Raw genomic sequence first — 18,413 nt, forward strand, 5'->3', positions numbered from 1 at the left:
AAGATCCTGTCTTTTTGGGCTGGTGATATGCAAGGTCAGTGCAAGCTCTGAAGGATGTTCACTGCCCCCCAACCCTGTAAGCTGTAGAATCATGGAATCAGAATCATTATAAAATCATAGAATATCCTGAGCTGGAAGGGACCCATCAGTCCATGGAGGTCCATGGTGGAGCAGAGATCCACCTGCAGCCCGTGGAGGACCCCACACTAGAGCAGGGGGATGTGCCCAAAGGAGGCACAGAGAAGCTCATGGAGGACTGTGTGTCATGGGGTGGACCCCACACTGGAGCAGGGAAAGAGTGGGAAGAGGAAGGAGCAACAGAGACAATGTGTGATGAGCTGACCACAGGCCCCATTCTTTATCCCCCTGCACCATTCAGGGGGAGGAGGTGGAGAAAATCACAAGTGAAGCTGAGCCTAGGAAGAAGGGAGGGGTGGGGAAAAGGTATTTCATTATTTGCTTTTGTTTCTCACTACCCTACTCTGATTCGATTGGTAATAAATTAATTTCCCCAAGACAAATCTGTTTTGCCCATGACAGTAGTTGCTGAGCGATCTCCCAGTTCTTATCTCAACACATGAGCCTTTCATCTTATCTTTCTCCCCCTGCTCAGCTTCTCTCAAATCATTTTGAATGGTTAGTCAGGCCTGGACTGCTGCTTCCCAGCAATGATGCAGATAGATCTCTACACACCTTTCTGTTTTTACCATCCCTAAAGGGGGAAAGGAACACAGACATATTCTTTTTTTTGCCTCACAGGATCAGAAACAGAACACCCCTTGCTTGAACTATACTAACTTATCATTTGAACTATTTCAGGGAAAACAAGCTCCAGAGATGGAATTTTAGCTTAGTCAATATTGCATTGGAACATTAGCAGCTTATGTGAATCAAGTCAGACCAACTGAAGGCTTTGCAAAGCTAATTATAATTTGATTCATGTGGCCCATTGGGTGATAGCAAGACACCATTTCAAATTAGAATAGATACGAGGAACAGTCTCCCTAAACAGGGAGACAACACAGCTTTCTTCCCTTTAATGCAGGGTCTGCAGACAACTGGATGAAGGTCTTACAAAACACTTGAAGAAAACAGGTTATCTGGTACCTTACCTTTTGATCCCCTTTCGTAGGTGTTCCTTTCGCTACCCCAGTCGCAGCAGTTAAATGCGGTACCAGCAGATGGCAACCCCAGAAGCGTTTCGTTTCCAGCAACTGTCCGAGCCACGCGGCTGCCAGAGCCACGCGGCTGCCAGAGCCACGCGGGGCAGCAGCGTGGGCAGCCCCGGGCATCTGCTTTCCTGCCTCAGCAAGGCAGCAAGAGGATCCGATGAGTTCTGCGTCACTGCAATTAAATGAGGCGAGAGGGAACACCTGGGTGTTTTAGTCTCTTAAACGAGGCGAGAGGGAACACCTGGGTGTTTTAGTCTCTGCAGTAGAGACACCTTCGTGGTATTCCCCCAAATACCCGTTTCAGCAGCTTTTAACTCATCCCATAAAATTCTAACTAGCTTCTCAGTGCTAACACGGGGGATGCTCACACCAGATGCACGTGGTCGCTGACTGCTGTGCCTTAGCAGTGCCAGAGCCTCCCTGCTCACTTCCACACCCTCGCTGAAGGTTGATGCAAGTGGTTTCCTTTGGGCAGTGCTGTTCAAAGCGCAGCACAAAGCCCCGTGCACGCAGCCCATTTTCTCAAGTCCCCATGCCCAGGGTTTCCTTTGAGCTGGCTCCAAAAGAGCTCCTACTTCACGCAGTGAATTGCAGTGAGCTGCTGTTCAGGCGTCTTTCCCTCTTCCTCCAACAGCTCGTGATTAGGGTTTACATGCAGAAAACATTTTCAATATTGCATTAAGCATTCAGAGCCTTCCCGGATTTTCAAAGGCTGTTACAGAGCCGGTCTGATGGTCCCTGCAGAGCTGATGTGCTCCCTCTTTTGGAGGAGCAAGGCTTGCCCAGAGCCACAGGACCAGGGTACCTAGGGACATACCAGAACCCCAAGGACTGAAGCTAGAGCACAAATTCAGACAAGCCACAACCCACACGTTTTTCCTCCATGTTTCTGCCATTGGCTCAGCTCTGTACTGAGAAAGAGCCCAGCACAATATGCCTGCTGACTGTGCCTTACCAGCCTGGCCTACACAGAGCACACAAGAAATACCTGCTCAGATTAAAGTCCAGACTGTTCTTGAGCCTGTGCTTCTACATTTACAAAGGGGAGAATTTGGATCTGAAACTGAGGAGACTGCTCAGTCTCCCCAGCACTCAAACAGACCTCAAACACAGGCACATGCTTCACCAACATGAGTTGTCCTGAGAAGGGATGAAAAATTGAATGATATCCCTCCAGAGGGACAGGGACCAGGGCAAACACATATAGAAGGACTACTTCAAGTGACCATTTTGGAGTCATTAAAGGGGATATGAGTGACCTGTCTAGTGAGGGATGAGATTACAGCAACATCCAGCTAATTAGTGGGGTAGAAGGCAGGAGGTCCCATTCACTGAACTACTGATTGAGCTGGTGCTTTTAATTAGGCACTGAGTTGATGTGCTGGAGGGCTGCTTTCCACTCCCTCACCCAGGACAGAGATTAGCAGTAGTTTTATGTTAATTTATGTTGGCTGAAAAGCTGGTGATTTTAGGAGACATTTGGATTTCAGTGAGGAACTGCTTATTAATATTCATCTCAGCTCCTATATATATATTTTTCTAATCCACTACAGGATTTAGTGGGACGTGGATGTCAGATATGTCACTGCACACGTTGGATTTGTTACAGAGCAGGGGTCATATTGGGTCAGGTGGGTGTTGGAGCAGAGTGAGCCTGTGCTGTGACAGGTTGGATGCCAGCTCACAGCTGTGTGACATGGATGGTGGCATGTCTGTGGCATTTCTGCTACAGTGATAGGAGCTGGACAAGTCCCAGGACAAGCACACACGATGTCTCATGAGCAGCTGCCACACACAGAGTAGTTTTCCCAATCTCTTAGGCTTTTCATATTTCTGGCTTCTCAAAATAACATCAGATTACTGCTCCTTAACAGAGGATGTAGAACTCAGCTTCTTCTTATGCTTCTTCAGGGGCTCTCTGAGCCTCTCCTTTGCATAAGAGCTGTTCTCTGTCTTGTGTTTCCCAAACAACTTTGTACATCTCTCTGCCCCAAAGGATTGTAGAGAGTTCTAACCCAAACTATACTTGTTAATTTGAAGCAACCACCCATCACAGTTTTATCTTTGCTACTCCCTAACTAATCTCTGCTCTCCAGTTTAGCTACAATCCAGCTGGATATAGACATCCCAGGAGGGACACAATTTTCTAGACTCTCCCCACACACACTCTCCCCATGCGCTGACCTTTCCACATGCTTCCACTCACTTTCCTATCAATAAGAACTGGTTCCAAGATAACATTTTCACTGTGACTGGCCCATATTGGTTTCAACCACAGCAGAAGCAAAGTATTCATTGGCTCAGCTGCCCTACAGTAAAGTCTCTGGTGCTGCAAAGTCTCCCCAGGGTATACAAGGAGATCCATGAGCAAAATCATGACATACAAGCCCTAACGCCCTAAATCCAAGGAAATGACATTCCTAGAGCACTGAAACAAAGAACACAACATGAGTAAAGCGATACCAAACATTCCAAACAACCACCAGCAAACTACTCACATGTTGGCAGAGCCTGCATCATACTGGCTGGCAAAAAGAGCTTTTGGTTCCTTTATGTTCTGCACATGAGCTGGAAAAAAACTGCCATGGGATGAATAGAAACAAGGGTAAGCAGTCCTAAAGTGACAGTCACCATCAGACCAACACCTGCAAGGAGGAGAGGTGTTACTACACCTTTGTTAGAAAGCAGTCTGCTCCATGCCTCGGTCAGGAAGTCCTGGAGTAGATTCAGATGATGCTAAAGAAAGATGTCTTAGCTAGTGGTGAACACATCCTTCAGAAATGAAGCAGGCAGTAATTCATTCTAGTATAACTATTCCCTGAAGTAAATAGCGTTGGATTTGTTTCTGGAATAAGTAGCTCGTTGCCTCAGCCTGTGGCAGAAGCAGCGAGTACCAGCCATCTGGAGTGTGATGTGGCCCCTTGCCAGCATCGCTCTGGTGCTGGGGAAGAGCTGGGGAGCAGGGGTGAGGTAGAGCAAGGAGCACATGTACAGCATGGAGAGAAGGGAGAGCAAGGGAAGCGAATCTGCACTCTGCAGTTGCCATCCCAGCCTATTCCCTGTTCGGCTCTTGTTCTCCACTGCTCTCTCTTTGTCATCCTCAGCTACTTCTGTCATTACTTGCATCTCTGGTTGCCCATTACTTATCAAACATATTAATTACAGAGATGATTGCTTTTATCTGCTGTAGTCCCAGAGAGATTTGGGGTTTCATGGTTGGATAATGCAGTTTGGTATCACCTGCCTCAGATAACAGCCATTAGCCATTACACCACCGTGCTTTCTGTTGGAAAAAAAAACATTCAACCTTAATCCACAGACACCAGCAATAGAAAGCATGTCCATGGGTTTGGTTTCAAGTGGCACCCTGCCTGCCATTGCTGCATCCCTCTGGAGTCACTGGACTCTGCAGTGGGAAAAAGTGTCTTCTGGCACTCACAGAGCAACTCCTCCAGCAACCAGGGAAAAGGCTGGGCTCGCCGGGCCAAACCTGGATTCTGCTCTTCTTCAGAAAGGCATTTATTAAAACTTCACTCGGTTCCTTCAGAAAAACCCACTAAAGAAAAGGAAGCATAGCTGAGTCACGGAAAAAAAAGGGTAAGAAATCAGAAATTAATATCTCTCTCTTCTTAACAGCAGTGTCTCCAGGACCTCTCTAATGGAAACACATTTTTTGTTTCCCTGTGCTGGGAAGAAGGCCATGCTTTGCAGGTATCAGCCATCTAATTAGGAAAGGGGTTGTGTGGGTGAGCAGGTAGGTTGTGTGCTCTCTTCAGCTGCACCTCTGTAGCTCTTTCCAGCAGATTAACATGTTTCCTGTGCAAGGAACTCACCCTCTTTCTCAGATGAATTATCCAAAGTACCTCAGACACTTCAACATTTCTTGTCAGACTCATAAGTCTTACCTCAGCTGGCAATGAATCTGATGTGCTGTGACAATCACAAGCAGGGCAACCAAGAGAATCATTACCTGTCAGTAGATCTGTGAAAGACCTCAATCTCCCACTACCAGAAAGAACAGGATGTGTGTCCAAAGGTGACAGTCCTGATTTCCACATACAGAAATGTGTGAATGTAGAGACTGAGGTGCCAACTTCTATTAACACAGGATTCCTTTGAAAAGAGCTCTTCTTTTGTGGATCTTGTCTTACCATTAGGTCTGAGATTGTGCTTTTCTGGAACAATGAGCAGGAAAGAATTTGATATTGTCTTCATTTCTTTTTAAAAGTGTTTTCCTGCCTACAGGAAATATTTGATGGGAGAAGACAGCTTCTATATCACAGGTCATGCATTGCAAAGTGTCTGTACATTTTACAAAACATGACAGTACCTTGTGGAATTATAGCCACTGAAAATGAAATATCTCAAAATCTGAATGGCCAAGAGGCATTTTATGTGTAAAAAAAGTAGTGGTACAAATCTTCCTGCTACTCGAAAGGAGATCAGCTGATTCAGGAAGATTTTGAGATTTAAATTACCTTTGGAGGACTTAGATTTAAATTAGCAGAGTTGATTACACTACAGAGTGTTCTGATGTTGTTCTTCAGTGACTGGACTTTACTTGTGCCCAGTGGAATTTAAGCTCTGCCACTTCAGTGGACAGAATCAGACTGATCAGAGGAACCTGCCAAAGGCAAAGTCACTGTCAGCACAGAAAATACACTTCACCTATGCTATTTCCTCTTAATTAGTGAAAAGTTCATTACTTAAAAGTAGACTGGGTGAAGTATTTGTAAATGTACTGCAGGTAAGAGCCTTCGCTGTGACATGGAGAAGAGATATTTTCTTTCCTAACAGCTGGTGAGGAGTATGATCACCCCGGTGGCTGTAGGGTGGACACAGAACCAGATGCAGAGAGAAGGTGCCAGTTTAGTTGTGGGACTTGTGAGATGGCATCTTGCCCTTCTGTTTTTATCCACTTCCTTTTCCTTACTACTGGGTGATCTCTTGGAATAGCCTCTGCTCACCAGAACATACAGTGGTGAAAGAGCTGAGAATGAACTGACTGGTGTGAGGAAGCCTCAGGAAGCTGCAGCCCACCACAAATGGTAACCTCTTAGAATGTCTTTGGGGTTTCACCTGGAATACAAACATGACTGCTTAGATGTCACCTTGGGCCAGCAAGAGTATACTGCCCTCGATTCTGTACTGTGGTTTAAAACCTAGCAGAGAGGCAAGCTAAATGTTTTGGGGGTTTTTTCACCAGAGAAAAGGCACAATCATTTTCACAGAATCATAGGATCACAGAATCTGCTGAGTTGGAAGGGACCCACAAGGATCATCGAGTCCAACTCCTGGCCCTGCACAGGACCACCCCCAAGAGTCACACCCTGTGTCCCAGAGGATCATCCAAACCCTCCTTGAGCTCTGGCAGCCTTGGGGCTGTGCCCACTGCCATGGGGAGCCCGTTCAGTGCCCAACCACCCTCTGGGGGAAGAACCTTTTCCTGAGATCCAACCTATACTTCCTCTGACACAACTCCAGGCCACTCGCTGGGTCCTGTCCCTGGTCCCCCCAGAGCAGAGCTCAGTCCCTGCCCCTCCTTTGCCCCTCCCAAGGAAGTTGTAACTGCAGTGAGGTCTCCCCTCAATCTCCTCTTCCCCAGCTGAACACACCAAGTGCCCTCAGTGTGCTGACATGGCTTCCCCTCAAGGCCCTTCTCCATCTCCATTGCCTCCTTTGGATGCTTTCTAAGAGTTTCATACCTTCCTTCCATTGTGTCCCCCCAGTGTTGAGGTGAGGCCGCCCCAGGGCAGAGCGGAGCGGGACAATCCTGTCCCTGGCCGGCCGGCCATGCTGGGCCTGATGCCCCCAGGACAGAGTTGGCCCTCCTGGCTGCCAGGGCACTGCTGACTGTCCAACTGGCCACTGACCAGGACCCACAGGTCCCTTTCCCGGCACTGCTTTCCAGCCTCTCGTTCCCAGTCTGTCCGTCCATCCGGGGTTGCCCCATCCCAAGGGCAGAACCGGCACTTCCCCTCGTTGAACTTCCCACAGTTGGTGATTCCCAGCCCTTGGATCTATCAAGGTCTCTCTGCAGGGCCTCCTCCCTGCCTTCCAGGGAGTCAACAGCTCCTCCCAGTTCTGTATCATCGGTAAACTTGCTCAGTGTCCCTTCCAGTCCTGCATTCCAAAGAAATTTAGGAAGATGTTGGAGAGCACAGGGCCTAAGATGGAGCCCTGTGGAACCCCACTGGTGACAGGTGACAGTCTGATGTCACCCCAGTCACTGTCACCCTCTGTGCTGAACCCATGAGCCGATTGCTCACCCACCTCAGGACATGTTTATCCAGCTGTGGGCTGGACAGTTTGTCCTAACGGTGACCAGCTTTTTTCAGTCTAGTACAGCCAGGAGATTTCCTACAATCCCTATGAAACAGAGGAAAGCCCAAGCTGTGCCTTGGCAACAGAAGTTGCCAGAATCAAACACTTGTAGACAACAATTATGTTCTGCAAAGGACCTGAGAGCTGCTGAGGTTTGCTGTGGCAGTGAGTGGTAAAGATTAGCTCACCCTGCTAATGAGATATGCAGACACTTAGTCAATCTCAGAATTCAGGAGCAGTTGGCTGACACCCAACCAACCAAAAAAGCAGATGCTAAAACCTTGTTTAATATTCTGCTGACAGTGCTGTGGAGGTTACATGTGAATAAATGGGAAACAGCTGCCCACTGCTGCTTTTCTGCTGCAGCCCTGTCCCATGTAACCCACTCACTGAAATATGAACATCACAGTGAATTGGCTTTGCTCCCACAAACTCTATGTGAGCCTGAGGTGGGCTGGGGGTGGTGACAATGGTTTGAGAAGGACATGGATGGACAGAGTACAGAAGGAGTTATATGGAATAGGAAAGAAATTGAAAGTGGTTGGGAGGGGAACTCTGCAGGAATGAATACTGCTAAAGCAGTGAGGGGTAGCTCAGACTTGAGGAACTAAACAAATTCAAGACCTTGTAGAAGGTCTCTTCATTCTTTTAAGAACATGTATCTTGACTACCAGCAAATTTTGAACCACAAGCTTGAGCTGCTATGTTTTAAGCTGCAAAACCAGGTCCTGTGAAACACAGCAGGCCAACCTCTGCTCTGTGCTGAGCAACAAGAACTTGTTAGTGGGTTACTCCCATGCCCTACTGGCTGCAGGCTCAGAGCTGTGGCAGGGGTACCATCCAACACTGATATGGGGAATTCCAGAGGGTCTGTCACCCACACAACTTCAGGTAGACTAATTCAGCCCCCAAGGGAACACAGCACCTTGGGGTGCTGCAGGCTGCCTGTTAGCCTCCAGCAGCTGAACAATTCAGCTTTTGCAAACAACCAACGGACCAGAGCACACCAAATCCCAATTTGCTCAGTGCTTGTCAGGCCCCACCTGGAATACTGTGTTCAGTTCTGGTCCCCATTACAAAAAAAAAAGACACAGGCAAGCTGGAGACAGTCCAGAGAAGGGCCACAAAGATGAGCCAAGGGCAGCAAAGCTTCCTGTATGACAAAAGGCTTGAGAGAACTGGGATTGTTCAGCCTTGAAAAAAGAAGTTTGAGGAGAGACACAGCCCCCAGAGTCCTCACAGCCCTTAGAGCCCTCATAGAACCCACAGCCCTCATAGACCTCACAGACCCCATAGCTGTAACAGACCCCTTGGCCCTCAGAGCCCCCCTAGCCCTCACAGTCCCCATAGTCCTCTCAGCCCTCACCAGACCCCATAGCCTTAGCAGAACTCAGAACCCACAGAGCCCCTATAGCCCTCAACAACCTCATAACCCTGAGAGATCTGAGACCCCAGAAACTCCACAGATCTCAAAGCACTCATAGCCCTCAAAGTCCCCATACCCCTCAGAGCCCTCCCAGCTCTTACAGCCTCCATAGCCCTGAGAGTCCTCATATCCCCTACAGTCTCCAGAGCCTCATAGCCCTTTCAGACCACATAGCCCTGACAGCCCCCGTAGCTCTCACAACCCCCATGGCCCTCAAAACCCCATATCCCTCACAGCCCATACAGCCCTCACAGTCCACATAGCCCACACAGCCCCCAGAACCCTCACAGCCCCCAGAACCCACACAGCCCCCAGAACCCACACAGCCCCCAGAACCCACACAGCCCCCAGAACCCACACAGCCCCCAGAACCCACACAGCCCCCAGAACCCACACAGACTTCACAGCCCCCAGAACCCTCAAAGCCCCAGACCCCCTAGAGCCCTGACAGCACTCCCAACCCTCACTGCCATCACAGCTCCTATAGACCTCACTGCAACCATAGCACTCAGTCCATAACCATCACAGTTCCTATAGCCTTCACAGCACCCATAAACACCACAGCTCTTATAGCCCTCACAGCCCATCCAGCACTCACAGCTCCTATAACCCTTACAGCCCCCATAGCCTTCACAAACCCCATAGCCACCACAGCCCTTACAGTCCCCATAAGGCTCACAGACCCTATAGACCCCAACAGCTTCGTGTCGTGGGGGGAAGTGGAAGGCTTAGACCAAGTTTATTGGAGAAGCCTTCTCGTTGAGCTACGCTTTGTACTTCGAGCACCACCGATGTTGTGCCCTGGGGCAGCAGCGGCGTCTCCTTTACAGGGAGGCAGCACCAACAACAGCCCTGCAGTGCCAGTCCCGCAGTGCCAGTCCCGGTGGCCTCGCCGTGCCGGTGGTCCCGCGGTGCTGGTCCCGCATTGCCGGTGCCGGTGGTCCCGCGGTGCCGCACAGCTGCAGTTCCACAGTTTGGTCAGCGCACGGCAGCAGGGAGCGGGCTGAATGGAAGTGGCATTTTTTTGCTTTCTGGCTGCTCAGTCTGTGCATCACAGGACAGTCTGAGCACCAGTGCCAGCACCATGCAAGTCCCTGGAGGTGCTGCTGCTCTGAACTCGTGCAGCTTCCAGAGGGAGCAGCACAGGGAGACTCAAGGGATGGCGACATGGGTGGTGCCACAGGCATTCAGCTTTCCCAAGGACATCATGTTGTCAGAACACACTTGTCTGCAGACACTTCATGAGGCTCAACCACATTTTGCCACAGACACTTGATGAAGCCAATAAAAGATGCTAATTTTCCAATTGTGCACGTCTGTGCCTGGTCCATCTTGGCAGACAGATGCCAGCAGGCAGAGCAGAAGAGCCTCTGTGCTCTTCTTCTCCATGCCAAGAAGTCGTGTCTCTTCTGTGCCTCCAGCTCCCAACCACTGGGGCCTCCACTGGCATTGCTCCACCAGTGCTCATGTCCACCTGGATGTGGCAGCCCCTTCCTGAACAGTGTCCAGGCACACCATCCCCTTCCCCACAGTGCCTCCTGAGTAGTTGCTGGCACAGCTGGCACAACCCAGCTGGCAGGACTGCCCTTGCTGCCCGGGCACACTGCCCACCCCTGCCCACCTTGGCCTCCAGGGCCGTTCCCACAGCCACGGCTGCTCCCGTGGCTCCTGCAGGGCATCTGCCCATCCCCAGGCCAGTGCTCGGGGACCCCAGCAGCCCATTCCCCTTTCGTTTAGTCCCTCCCAAGAGCTCCAGCATCAGCACTGCCACCCCCAGCACAGGGGCCTCCTCTCCTGGCTGTTGGCACCCTGCACCTCAACAGAAAAGGCACCGAAGAGCAGCCCGTGAGGGGCCCCCCAGGGCACACCTGCCAGCCAGGCCTGGGACACTGAGCAACAGCACCCTTGGAGCCACCACGCCCTTCTCTCTGCTCAGCCCCAGGGCCGGGGCAATTCCCAGGGCATCCTCAAGGGCCTCAAGCTGACCTGGCACCACTGGCTACAGCCCAGCTGGCTCTCCCCAGTCCCCAGATCCTCCAGCACATCCCTGCGGCATCCAGGAACATTTGTGCCAATACCTTCTCAGGGACAGAGCAGCCTGAAGGCTCTCCCACCCCTCCTCCTTGCCTTTCTGGAAGATGGCTCTGGCAGTTGCAGAGATCACCAGGAGTCCCCCCCAGAGCAGCAGGCCCTTCTGGAGAGCACAGCAGGGCCTGGTACAGGCAGCACAGCTCCCCCCAGCCGTGGGACACTCCCCAGCCAGTCACACAGCCATGTGGTAAACTGTTTAATTAACACACTGACAGCACCAGCACCAGCCCAAGCTGGACTTCACCCACTGCTCTGCTTGGCCGCCAGTCTCTTGTCTCTCTCTTCAGCAATGGTCAGGCGGATGCCCTTTCCACGGGGCAGGGAGATCCATGGCTTGTTGCCCTGCAGCAAGGAAGAAGGCACGTCACACCAGGAAACGTGGATAGCAGCAGAGCTCTACCTCTCAGGGGGAAAGCAGCAGAAGCCCACCACTGCCCATGCTGGGCCAGCTACACACGGCTGTGGCATTGGCCCAGCAGAAGCCAATTAGGAAGGTGCGAAAAATGCACAGGTTTACAGCTGCCTCCTTCAGTCACATCCATGAAGGATGCACTTCAGCCAAAACCGAAATGCTGTCCCTTTCCAACCTGGACAAAGAGTCCATCGGGGATGGCAAAACAGTAGAGGCACTGGAGGGGCACTCAGTCAGGGCAGCTGCCCAGGTCATACCAAGGTCTGAGCACTCCTCAGCCCCCCAGCTCTCAGGTTTCAAAAACCACAGGGCTGCTTCTTGAAAATGTCTCCATTCATAAATTTGCAGATGCTTCCCCTTCACAGAACAGGCAGAAATACAAGGAGCTGAGCCAGACCCGAGGCCAGCACTGGAGCTTCACTGTGTGGGAAGGCAGCTGCCTAAGGAGACACCAAGGCTCTCTGCCTCAGCCAGCACCCCCTCACAACAGGAGAGAACTCCCCAGCTGGTGTCCCCACGGGCTTACCTTGCCAATAACGAAGATGTTGGAGAGCCTGGTGGCAAAGCTGTTGCCGTTGGCGTCTTTCACATGGACCACGTCAAACGACCCAGGGTGTCTCTCCCGGTTGGTGATCACCCCAATACGGCCCAAGTTGGCACCACCAGTCACCATGCACAGGTTACCTGGGTGAGGGAATACAAGTGTGACAAGAGTTGGCACCAGATGCTGTGGGAGAAGCCCTTCCCACCTGGGCTCTCGGCCCATACCAAACATTTCCCACCACCTTCTCAGTTCTGCCAGCACCAAGGAGGCATTCCCATCCCACCCATGCTGGCACTGCCCACAGCTCTGTGACTGAAACCTTCTCCCACCACAAAGAGACAGGACTGTCCCTATGGCTGCCCAGAGCTTGTCACGCACAGCCCCACAAGCGCCAGGCTCAAGCACCTCCCTGCCAGCTGGCTGCTTCTCCCTGGTGCCTCAGAACACCCCAAGTCCCTACACCAATGCCTCCCACTGCCAGCACACAGGAGGAATCCCTGCTCCAGCTCCAGGTGGAGATGCCCTTGGGAAACAACCCCCTTCCCAAAGCTGACACCATTGCCTCTGTACTTCAGAGCAGATATGCCTGGCATGTGTTAACCTCCACACTGCTCTCCATACTGGGGATGGGTACAGCGCTTCACATGGGATGCAAGACCTACCTGTGTCAAACTTGATGAAGTCTGTGATCTTGCCCGTCTCCAGGTCAATCTGGACCGTGTCATTCACCTTGATGAGGGGGTCAGGATAGCGGATAGTGCGGGCATCGTGGGTGACCAGGTGAGGGATTCCTTTGGTGCCCACGAAGATCTTCCTCACCTTGCACAGCTTGTACTGCAAACAAAACCCAGCACTGCTCAGCTGAGGCAGCTCAGCAGCCCATGGACCAGGGGACTCTTGTCCCCCAGAGAGCCACCAGCCACAGCAGGACACGCAGACACTGCACGACACGAGTCCAGGCAGCGACTTGCCCAGCTCCCTGCCCAAGTAATGCCTCTCCAACAGCTGCCACTGCAGCTTTGCTACAGCTCCACCAGAAAACACCTCTGCTGTGGGAGCAGCTGCCCACCTTGGGCTTCAGCCTCTGCACAAACACTGGCTGCACTTTCCCGGGGAAAGTCTTCACCAGGGCAGGTCCCTCATTTTACCATGAAGCCTGTGGGCACACAGCAGAGCCTGTATTTCTCCAGTGCCCAAGAGAGCTCTGTATTCTCTCCTCTAGGGCACTCTGATTTCCCTGCTGCCTGTCATCCCCAACTCCCTCACAGCCACTCACTCATGGGCCAACACAGAGTGGCAGTCACAGGCAAAAGCACATCACGGGGGGTGCAGAAGTCCCACACCACACCACAGGCAGCTTTAGCACAACCAGTTCTGCCCTCCACATTGTCGTGTGCCTGCATGACCTGCCCCAAGGAAGCAGAGCAGACTCACAGCTCAGGCACAACAACATGCCTGGGTTAAGGAGACACATGCAGGAGTTGCTCCCCAGCACCCAGGGTGAGAAGGCAGTTTTATTAAGACTTCCATAACTGACCCAAGAAAGATTTCAAGGCTTTTACACCACAGGCAGTTTCACGTTTCTGATCACTGTTAGCTGGCAAAGCCAAGGCTTACTCCCACCCCAAAGCTCCCTGTGCAGGTGACCTGGTCCATGCCAGCAGCATCATCTCCAGCACCAGACAATGCACCTGCAGCCATCTGGGAGCTGCTCTTGTGTCACCAAGAGACCTCCTCCCACCAGCAGCTTCACCCCAACCCTGAAGGCCCCAATCTTCTCAAGCACAGCATGGCCTCAGCTGTCAGGGAAGAAAGACAACAGCTCTCATTCAGGAGACGCCAAAGAGGAAGCCCTGCCCCAACCAAACCCAACTGGGCCCACGCTCACACCAAGCCCCTCACCTTGGCCTCCTCAGCTGTGATGCGGTGAACAGCAAACCGGCCCTTGGTGTCATACACCAGGCGGAAATGCTCGCCTGTCTTCTCGATGCTGATGACATCTGATGGCAGAGAGGGAAATAAATCAGCTCATCACCCAAGACTTTTAACTCACGTTTAAAAAGAGCCAGGGACTGCTGAAAAACGCTTCGGATGTGAATGACAAGGTTGGGATCTCCCCCTGACCACAGGCTCACATCCTTTGCTGTGATAAGGCTGCAAATTAGCAAAAACTGCCCAATGGTGGGATCTGAACAGCAATTTACACAGCTCATGCATGCAGTTACAGCCTACAGGTATCTGGCTTTGGCAGTCATTGCAGTGCACAACTCCAACTAAATAACAACTGCTTATACATATTTTTTCTTCAGATCCACCAGGGAAATACCTTTCCCCTCCAAATCATGCCAGCCCACTAAAACATTCCCCCCACCAGTGCAGAGCTGCCCCAGGTCCTGCCCCAGCCCTGCTCACCCATGAAGCCTGCAGGGTAAGTGATGTCCGTGCGGACTTTGCCATCGATCTTGATGAACCTCTGCATGCAGATCTTCTTCACCTCGTCCCCTGTCAGGGCATACTTCAGCCGGTTGCGCAGGAAGATGATGAGGGGAAGGCACTCCCTCAGCTTGTGAGGGCCTGTTGATGGACGGGGTGCCTGCGGGCAGAAACCCTCTGCTGGGGGCTCGAGCAGCACCGACCACCCCCAGAGGAGGAACCCGAGGGCAGAGGTCCAGAGTGCAGCTGCCACACAGACAGCAACCGGACACAGCTTCCTGTTCTTGGCATTCGCGGCAGTTTCCCCCGTGTCCTGCCGGCCTCACAGAGCTGCTCCCGACACAGCACAACCACTTATGTCACCCCAGCGACGGGAAAGCGCAACAGGTAAGTTAAAAGAGAGCTGCCGACGACCCCACCACCGCATCCTCTTCAAACAGGGGAAACACGAATGCTGTTCACAGAGCCCCTAACAGCGAACAGCCCCCGAGCTGCCCAACTGCCCAAGCTCACCAGCGACCGAGCACCTCCCCTGATGCGACCCCAACCCCGACCCCGTCCCGCACTCACGAAGACGCCCGTCAGCTTGTCCAGCATCCAGTGCTTGGGCGCAGCCACGCGCTTCAGATGCTTCTTGGGGCCGCGGGCCTACAGGACGGGACGTGTTACGGGGTGATGCACTACGGGCCGCCGCCATCGCGGGGCCCTCCCAGCCGCCCCTCCCCGGCCCCCTCAGCCTCCCGCCCCCCGAGCCCCGGCGCGGGGCTCCCTCCCGCGCCTCTTGCCCCGGGCTGGGGCGGCCGCGGCCCGCGGGGAGCAGCGGATGGCGACGGATGAGGGCGGGGAGCGGCCGCGCCGCGCTCTCACCATGGCTGCGCTCCGCCGGGAAAGGGCCGCGCTTCCGGCCCGCCCCGCCTCCGCACAGCGCGGCAACGGCGGCGGGCGGCGCCCCCTAGCGGCGCGGAGGACCAGCGCCGCCTGCGGGGTGACGGGGAGGGCGAGAGAGATCCGAGGGGGACAACGCGATCGGGACACCGCGATCGGGGACACCCCGCTCGAAGACACCGCCATCGGGACATCCCGCTCAGGGACACCATGATCGGGGACACCCAGCTCGGGGACATCGCGCTGGGGAACACCGAGATCGGGGACACCTCTCTCAGGGACACCGCGATCGAGGACACTGCGCTCGGGACACCCTGCTCGAGGACACCAAGCTTGGAGACATCGCGCTTGTGTCGGGACGCACGGGGCAGGATGACCGGCTCCTTCCCGGTCCTCGCTGGTGTTCCCGTGGGACAGCTCCCCCACGTTGTGCCCCTGCGGTTTGGGACAGCGTGAGCGTGTCGGGACCTGAGCCAGCGGTGACACCTGTGACGATCCACTGCCGTCCTCTCGCCCGCAGCCCCTCACGGGGTGGACCAGGGACTCCACGCAGCCCCCCCAAAACCGACTCCGGGCCTAAGCACCCGCTACCGAAGGCATTTGGGAGGGTCAGTGCTCCCGGCTGCGCCCCCCAAGGAGGCAGACGTGTCCCCACAGCTTTCCGGAGTCCCCGGGACACCCCCAGACCCCCGCGCCCCGCCAGGCAGCCCAGTGCAGCGGCCCCACGGCAATGCTCCCGCAGCGGGTGGGACAGAGGTCCCGTTCCCGCGGGGACATCACCGAGGTGGCACCTCTGTACTGCCACTGTAATCCGAGAGAAGGCTCAGGAGCTGCGGGGGGCAGACCCTCCTTCCACCCGGGGCCGCTTCCCACAGTGTCCTCCACGGAGATGGACAAGGAAAGGGGCACAGACAGGACGGAACAGTCCTCCCAGATTTTATTACACAGCAGCCTGAGCCGCCTGGCCCAGCGTGACGCCCGCGTTTTGGGGGGCGGGCAGCGCGACCGCAGCCCCTCCTCTGCCCCTTCCCACCCTCGGCCGGGCTCCGAGCGCTCTCTGCGCCCGCAGCACCGGCCCGTGGGGCAGCCGGGGAGCTGCCCGCGCCTAGCGGCACCGGACCACGGGGTCCCGGTGGGTGGGGTGAGGCCGGAGCCCCCCGCCCCAGCTGGAGCCCTCCAGCCTCAGCAGCCGGCCGGCAGGTCCGCGGGGGGGTCGAACTCGTGGTGGCCGAGCCAGAGCTCCGGCAGCTCGTCCGCCCTGTCGAGGCCAAGCTCCAGCACCAGCGCCCTGAGCACCTCCTCGTCCACCGGGTCCGAGTCGATGATGCCGGGGCGGGCGGGCTGGAGGGGGCGGCTCCCCGCGCCCCGCGGCCCCAGGCCCCGCGCGGGTGGCGAGCGGGGCTCCGTGCGGCGCCGGGCTCGCCCCGAGGTGCGGTGCGGGATGCGGAGCTTCTGCAGGCGCCAGCTGGCCAGGAATTGGGAACCCGCCCGCGGGGCCACAGGGGCGGCGGGGGCAGGCGGGGATCCCGGCAGCATCGCCGCCACCTCGAGGTCCTTCGTGCCCCGGGCAGGGGATTGTGGAGAGCTCATCTCCGGGCTCTGCGGGGGTGGTCCGGCGAGGTATCCAGACGGGGAGGGAGGCTGGAGAGGCAGCCCGGTCGCACTCGCCTGGATGGCCCCAATCCCCGGGGGCAGCCGCCGCCGTCTGATTTATAGCGGCCACGGCGCGGGGGAAGGCGAAGGGAAGCTGGGCCGTCGGGCGAGCCGGTCGGGCAGGGCGGGGCGGGCGGGGCGGGACAGCCCAGGGGGGCGGTGCTGGCACCGCCTGCCCCTCCGGCCCCCGGTCAGCCCCCGTGTCCCGCCCTTTCAGGCTGGGTTCCTCTGCGTCCTCCCTGGGATGGGACCTCACCTGGTCTCCCCCTGTCCAGGCTGGAACACGCTTGTAACACCTGTAGGGAACAACAGTGGGGTTCAGGTGGTGGCCGGGCTGCCAGGGCAACGAGGACTGGTGCCCTCAGCCAGCTGGAGAACGGATTTGGGTGTGAGGGGGCTGTTTGTGGTGGCACTGGGGGCACCCTCCGAGCCTTCGTCCCACCTTTTGCACTTTTCTTGTTTTGCACCGAGTTGAGCTCCAATTGTCTCTCCACAGTTGGAGACGTGGATGGGGATGGCAGAAGGGGTGCCTTACCCCACGGCTCAGTTTTCTCAGCTGTCTGTGGGTGGGCAACCTGCCTACAAGTCTCCCTGCACCTCACCTAAAGCCCATTTAGTACTGCAATGCTTGACACTTGTGGGGTTTCCTATTGTTTATTTTCCCAGTTCTGTTCCTGAAGCAGCTCCCACAGCTCACAGGGCAGTCTGCCTGGTGCAGGGACAGAGCATGTGGGGCCCTCAGGTTGGTCAGAGGAGGCAGCTGGCCAGCTTCTCTGCTCTCTCCTTCCTCACTTTTCCCCTGGCTGAACAGGCCCCAGGACGCTGGAACCCTTTGCTGTGCTGGTGGCAGCACCAGCCTCCTGCCAGCAGTCACCACACAAGACTGGTCTCTCCCCATCACACCACACCACACCACAGCAGGTGCCAAGGGTACATGGAAGTGGAGAAGGGGGTCAGGAGTCATGGGAGCCACATCCTGCTGAACTCCCTCCACGCCAGATTTCCTGTTGTTTCAATCGGCAGAGAAAAACAAGAGAGCAAAACAAAGTCAAGGCCAGGCTGGGAGCCCCTTCATCTTGCTATTTATTCCAGAGTAATCTAATTAAAGCCACAGGAAATATGCTTTCCCACAGTGACTGGACATCTTAAAAAAATCCCAGCACAACAAAAGCTCCGTGGGCCAGGTCAATGAGGGGACAAGAGCAGCAGAGGCCAGGCTCTGTGGCCTGAGGCATCGGGAGAGATCTGCCCCGGATACCTCTGTACCCGTTTACCTGTTCCCTTGCTTAGATGCCTTGTGGCCACCCACATGGGGCACTGGGGCATCTGGAGGTTCATCCAAGATCTCCTGGGATAGGAGCTGCCACACTGAATCTCCCTCGACACTCTGGAGAGGATCCCCAGGGTCTGGCCCCTCTGCACAGGATTTCAGGAACCCACCCATGGCCTTGCAGGGTGGGGGGGGATGCTGTG

At 54.8% G+C, this 18,413-nt stretch overlaps 3 protein-coding genes across 3 annotated transcripts in view; all 3 read right to left on the minus strand.

Moving 5' to 3' along the window:
* The window catches only part of DCX (doublecortin), a 91,673-nt gene extending 90,526 nt beyond the window's left edge, over positions 1–1,147 (minus strand). Inside the window, exon 1 of the mRNA XM_051786526.1 lies at positions 1,113–1,147. The gene's annotated coding sequence lies outside the window, so the exon portion shown is untranslated. The remainder of the gene's footprint in view (positions 1–1,112) is intronic.
* Positions 1,148–11,196: 10,049 nt separating this feature from the next.
* On the minus strand, positions 11,197–15,346 carry RPS4X (ribosomal protein S4 X-linked). Its single transcript, XM_051786584.1, has 7 exons — positions 15,270–15,346; positions 14,973–15,050; positions 14,382–14,562; positions 13,872–13,969; positions 12,632–12,803; positions 11,952–12,109; positions 11,197–11,355 (listed from the first exon to the last, which is right to left on the minus strand). The coding sequence occupies exons 1-7, from the start codon at positions 15,270–15,272 to the stop codon at positions 11,254–11,256; spliced, it is 792 nt and encodes a 263-aa protein (XP_051642544.1). The 5' UTR covers positions 15,273–15,346; the 3' UTR covers positions 11,197–11,253.
* An 856-nt stretch (positions 15,347–16,202) lies between these two features.
* Positions 16,203–18,335, minus strand: CITED1 (Cbp/p300 interacting transactivator with Glu/Asp rich carboxy-terminal domain 1). Its single transcript, XM_051786704.1, has one exon. The coding sequence runs from the start codon at positions 16,875–16,877 to the stop codon at positions 16,470–16,472; it is 408 nt and encodes a 135-aa protein (XP_051642664.1). The 5' UTR covers positions 16,878–18,335; the 3' UTR covers positions 16,203–16,469.
* Positions 18,336–18,413: the final 78 nt, after the last annotated feature.

The sequence above is a fragment of the Manacus candei genome, unplaced genomic scaffold, assembly GCF_025592945.1.
Source record: "Manacus candei isolate 608988 ecotype Guabito, Panama unplaced genomic scaffold, ASM2559294v1 h1tg000003l, whole genome shotgun sequence".
Taxonomy (NCBI): Eukaryota; Metazoa; Chordata; class Aves; order Passeriformes; family Pipridae; genus Manacus; species Manacus candei.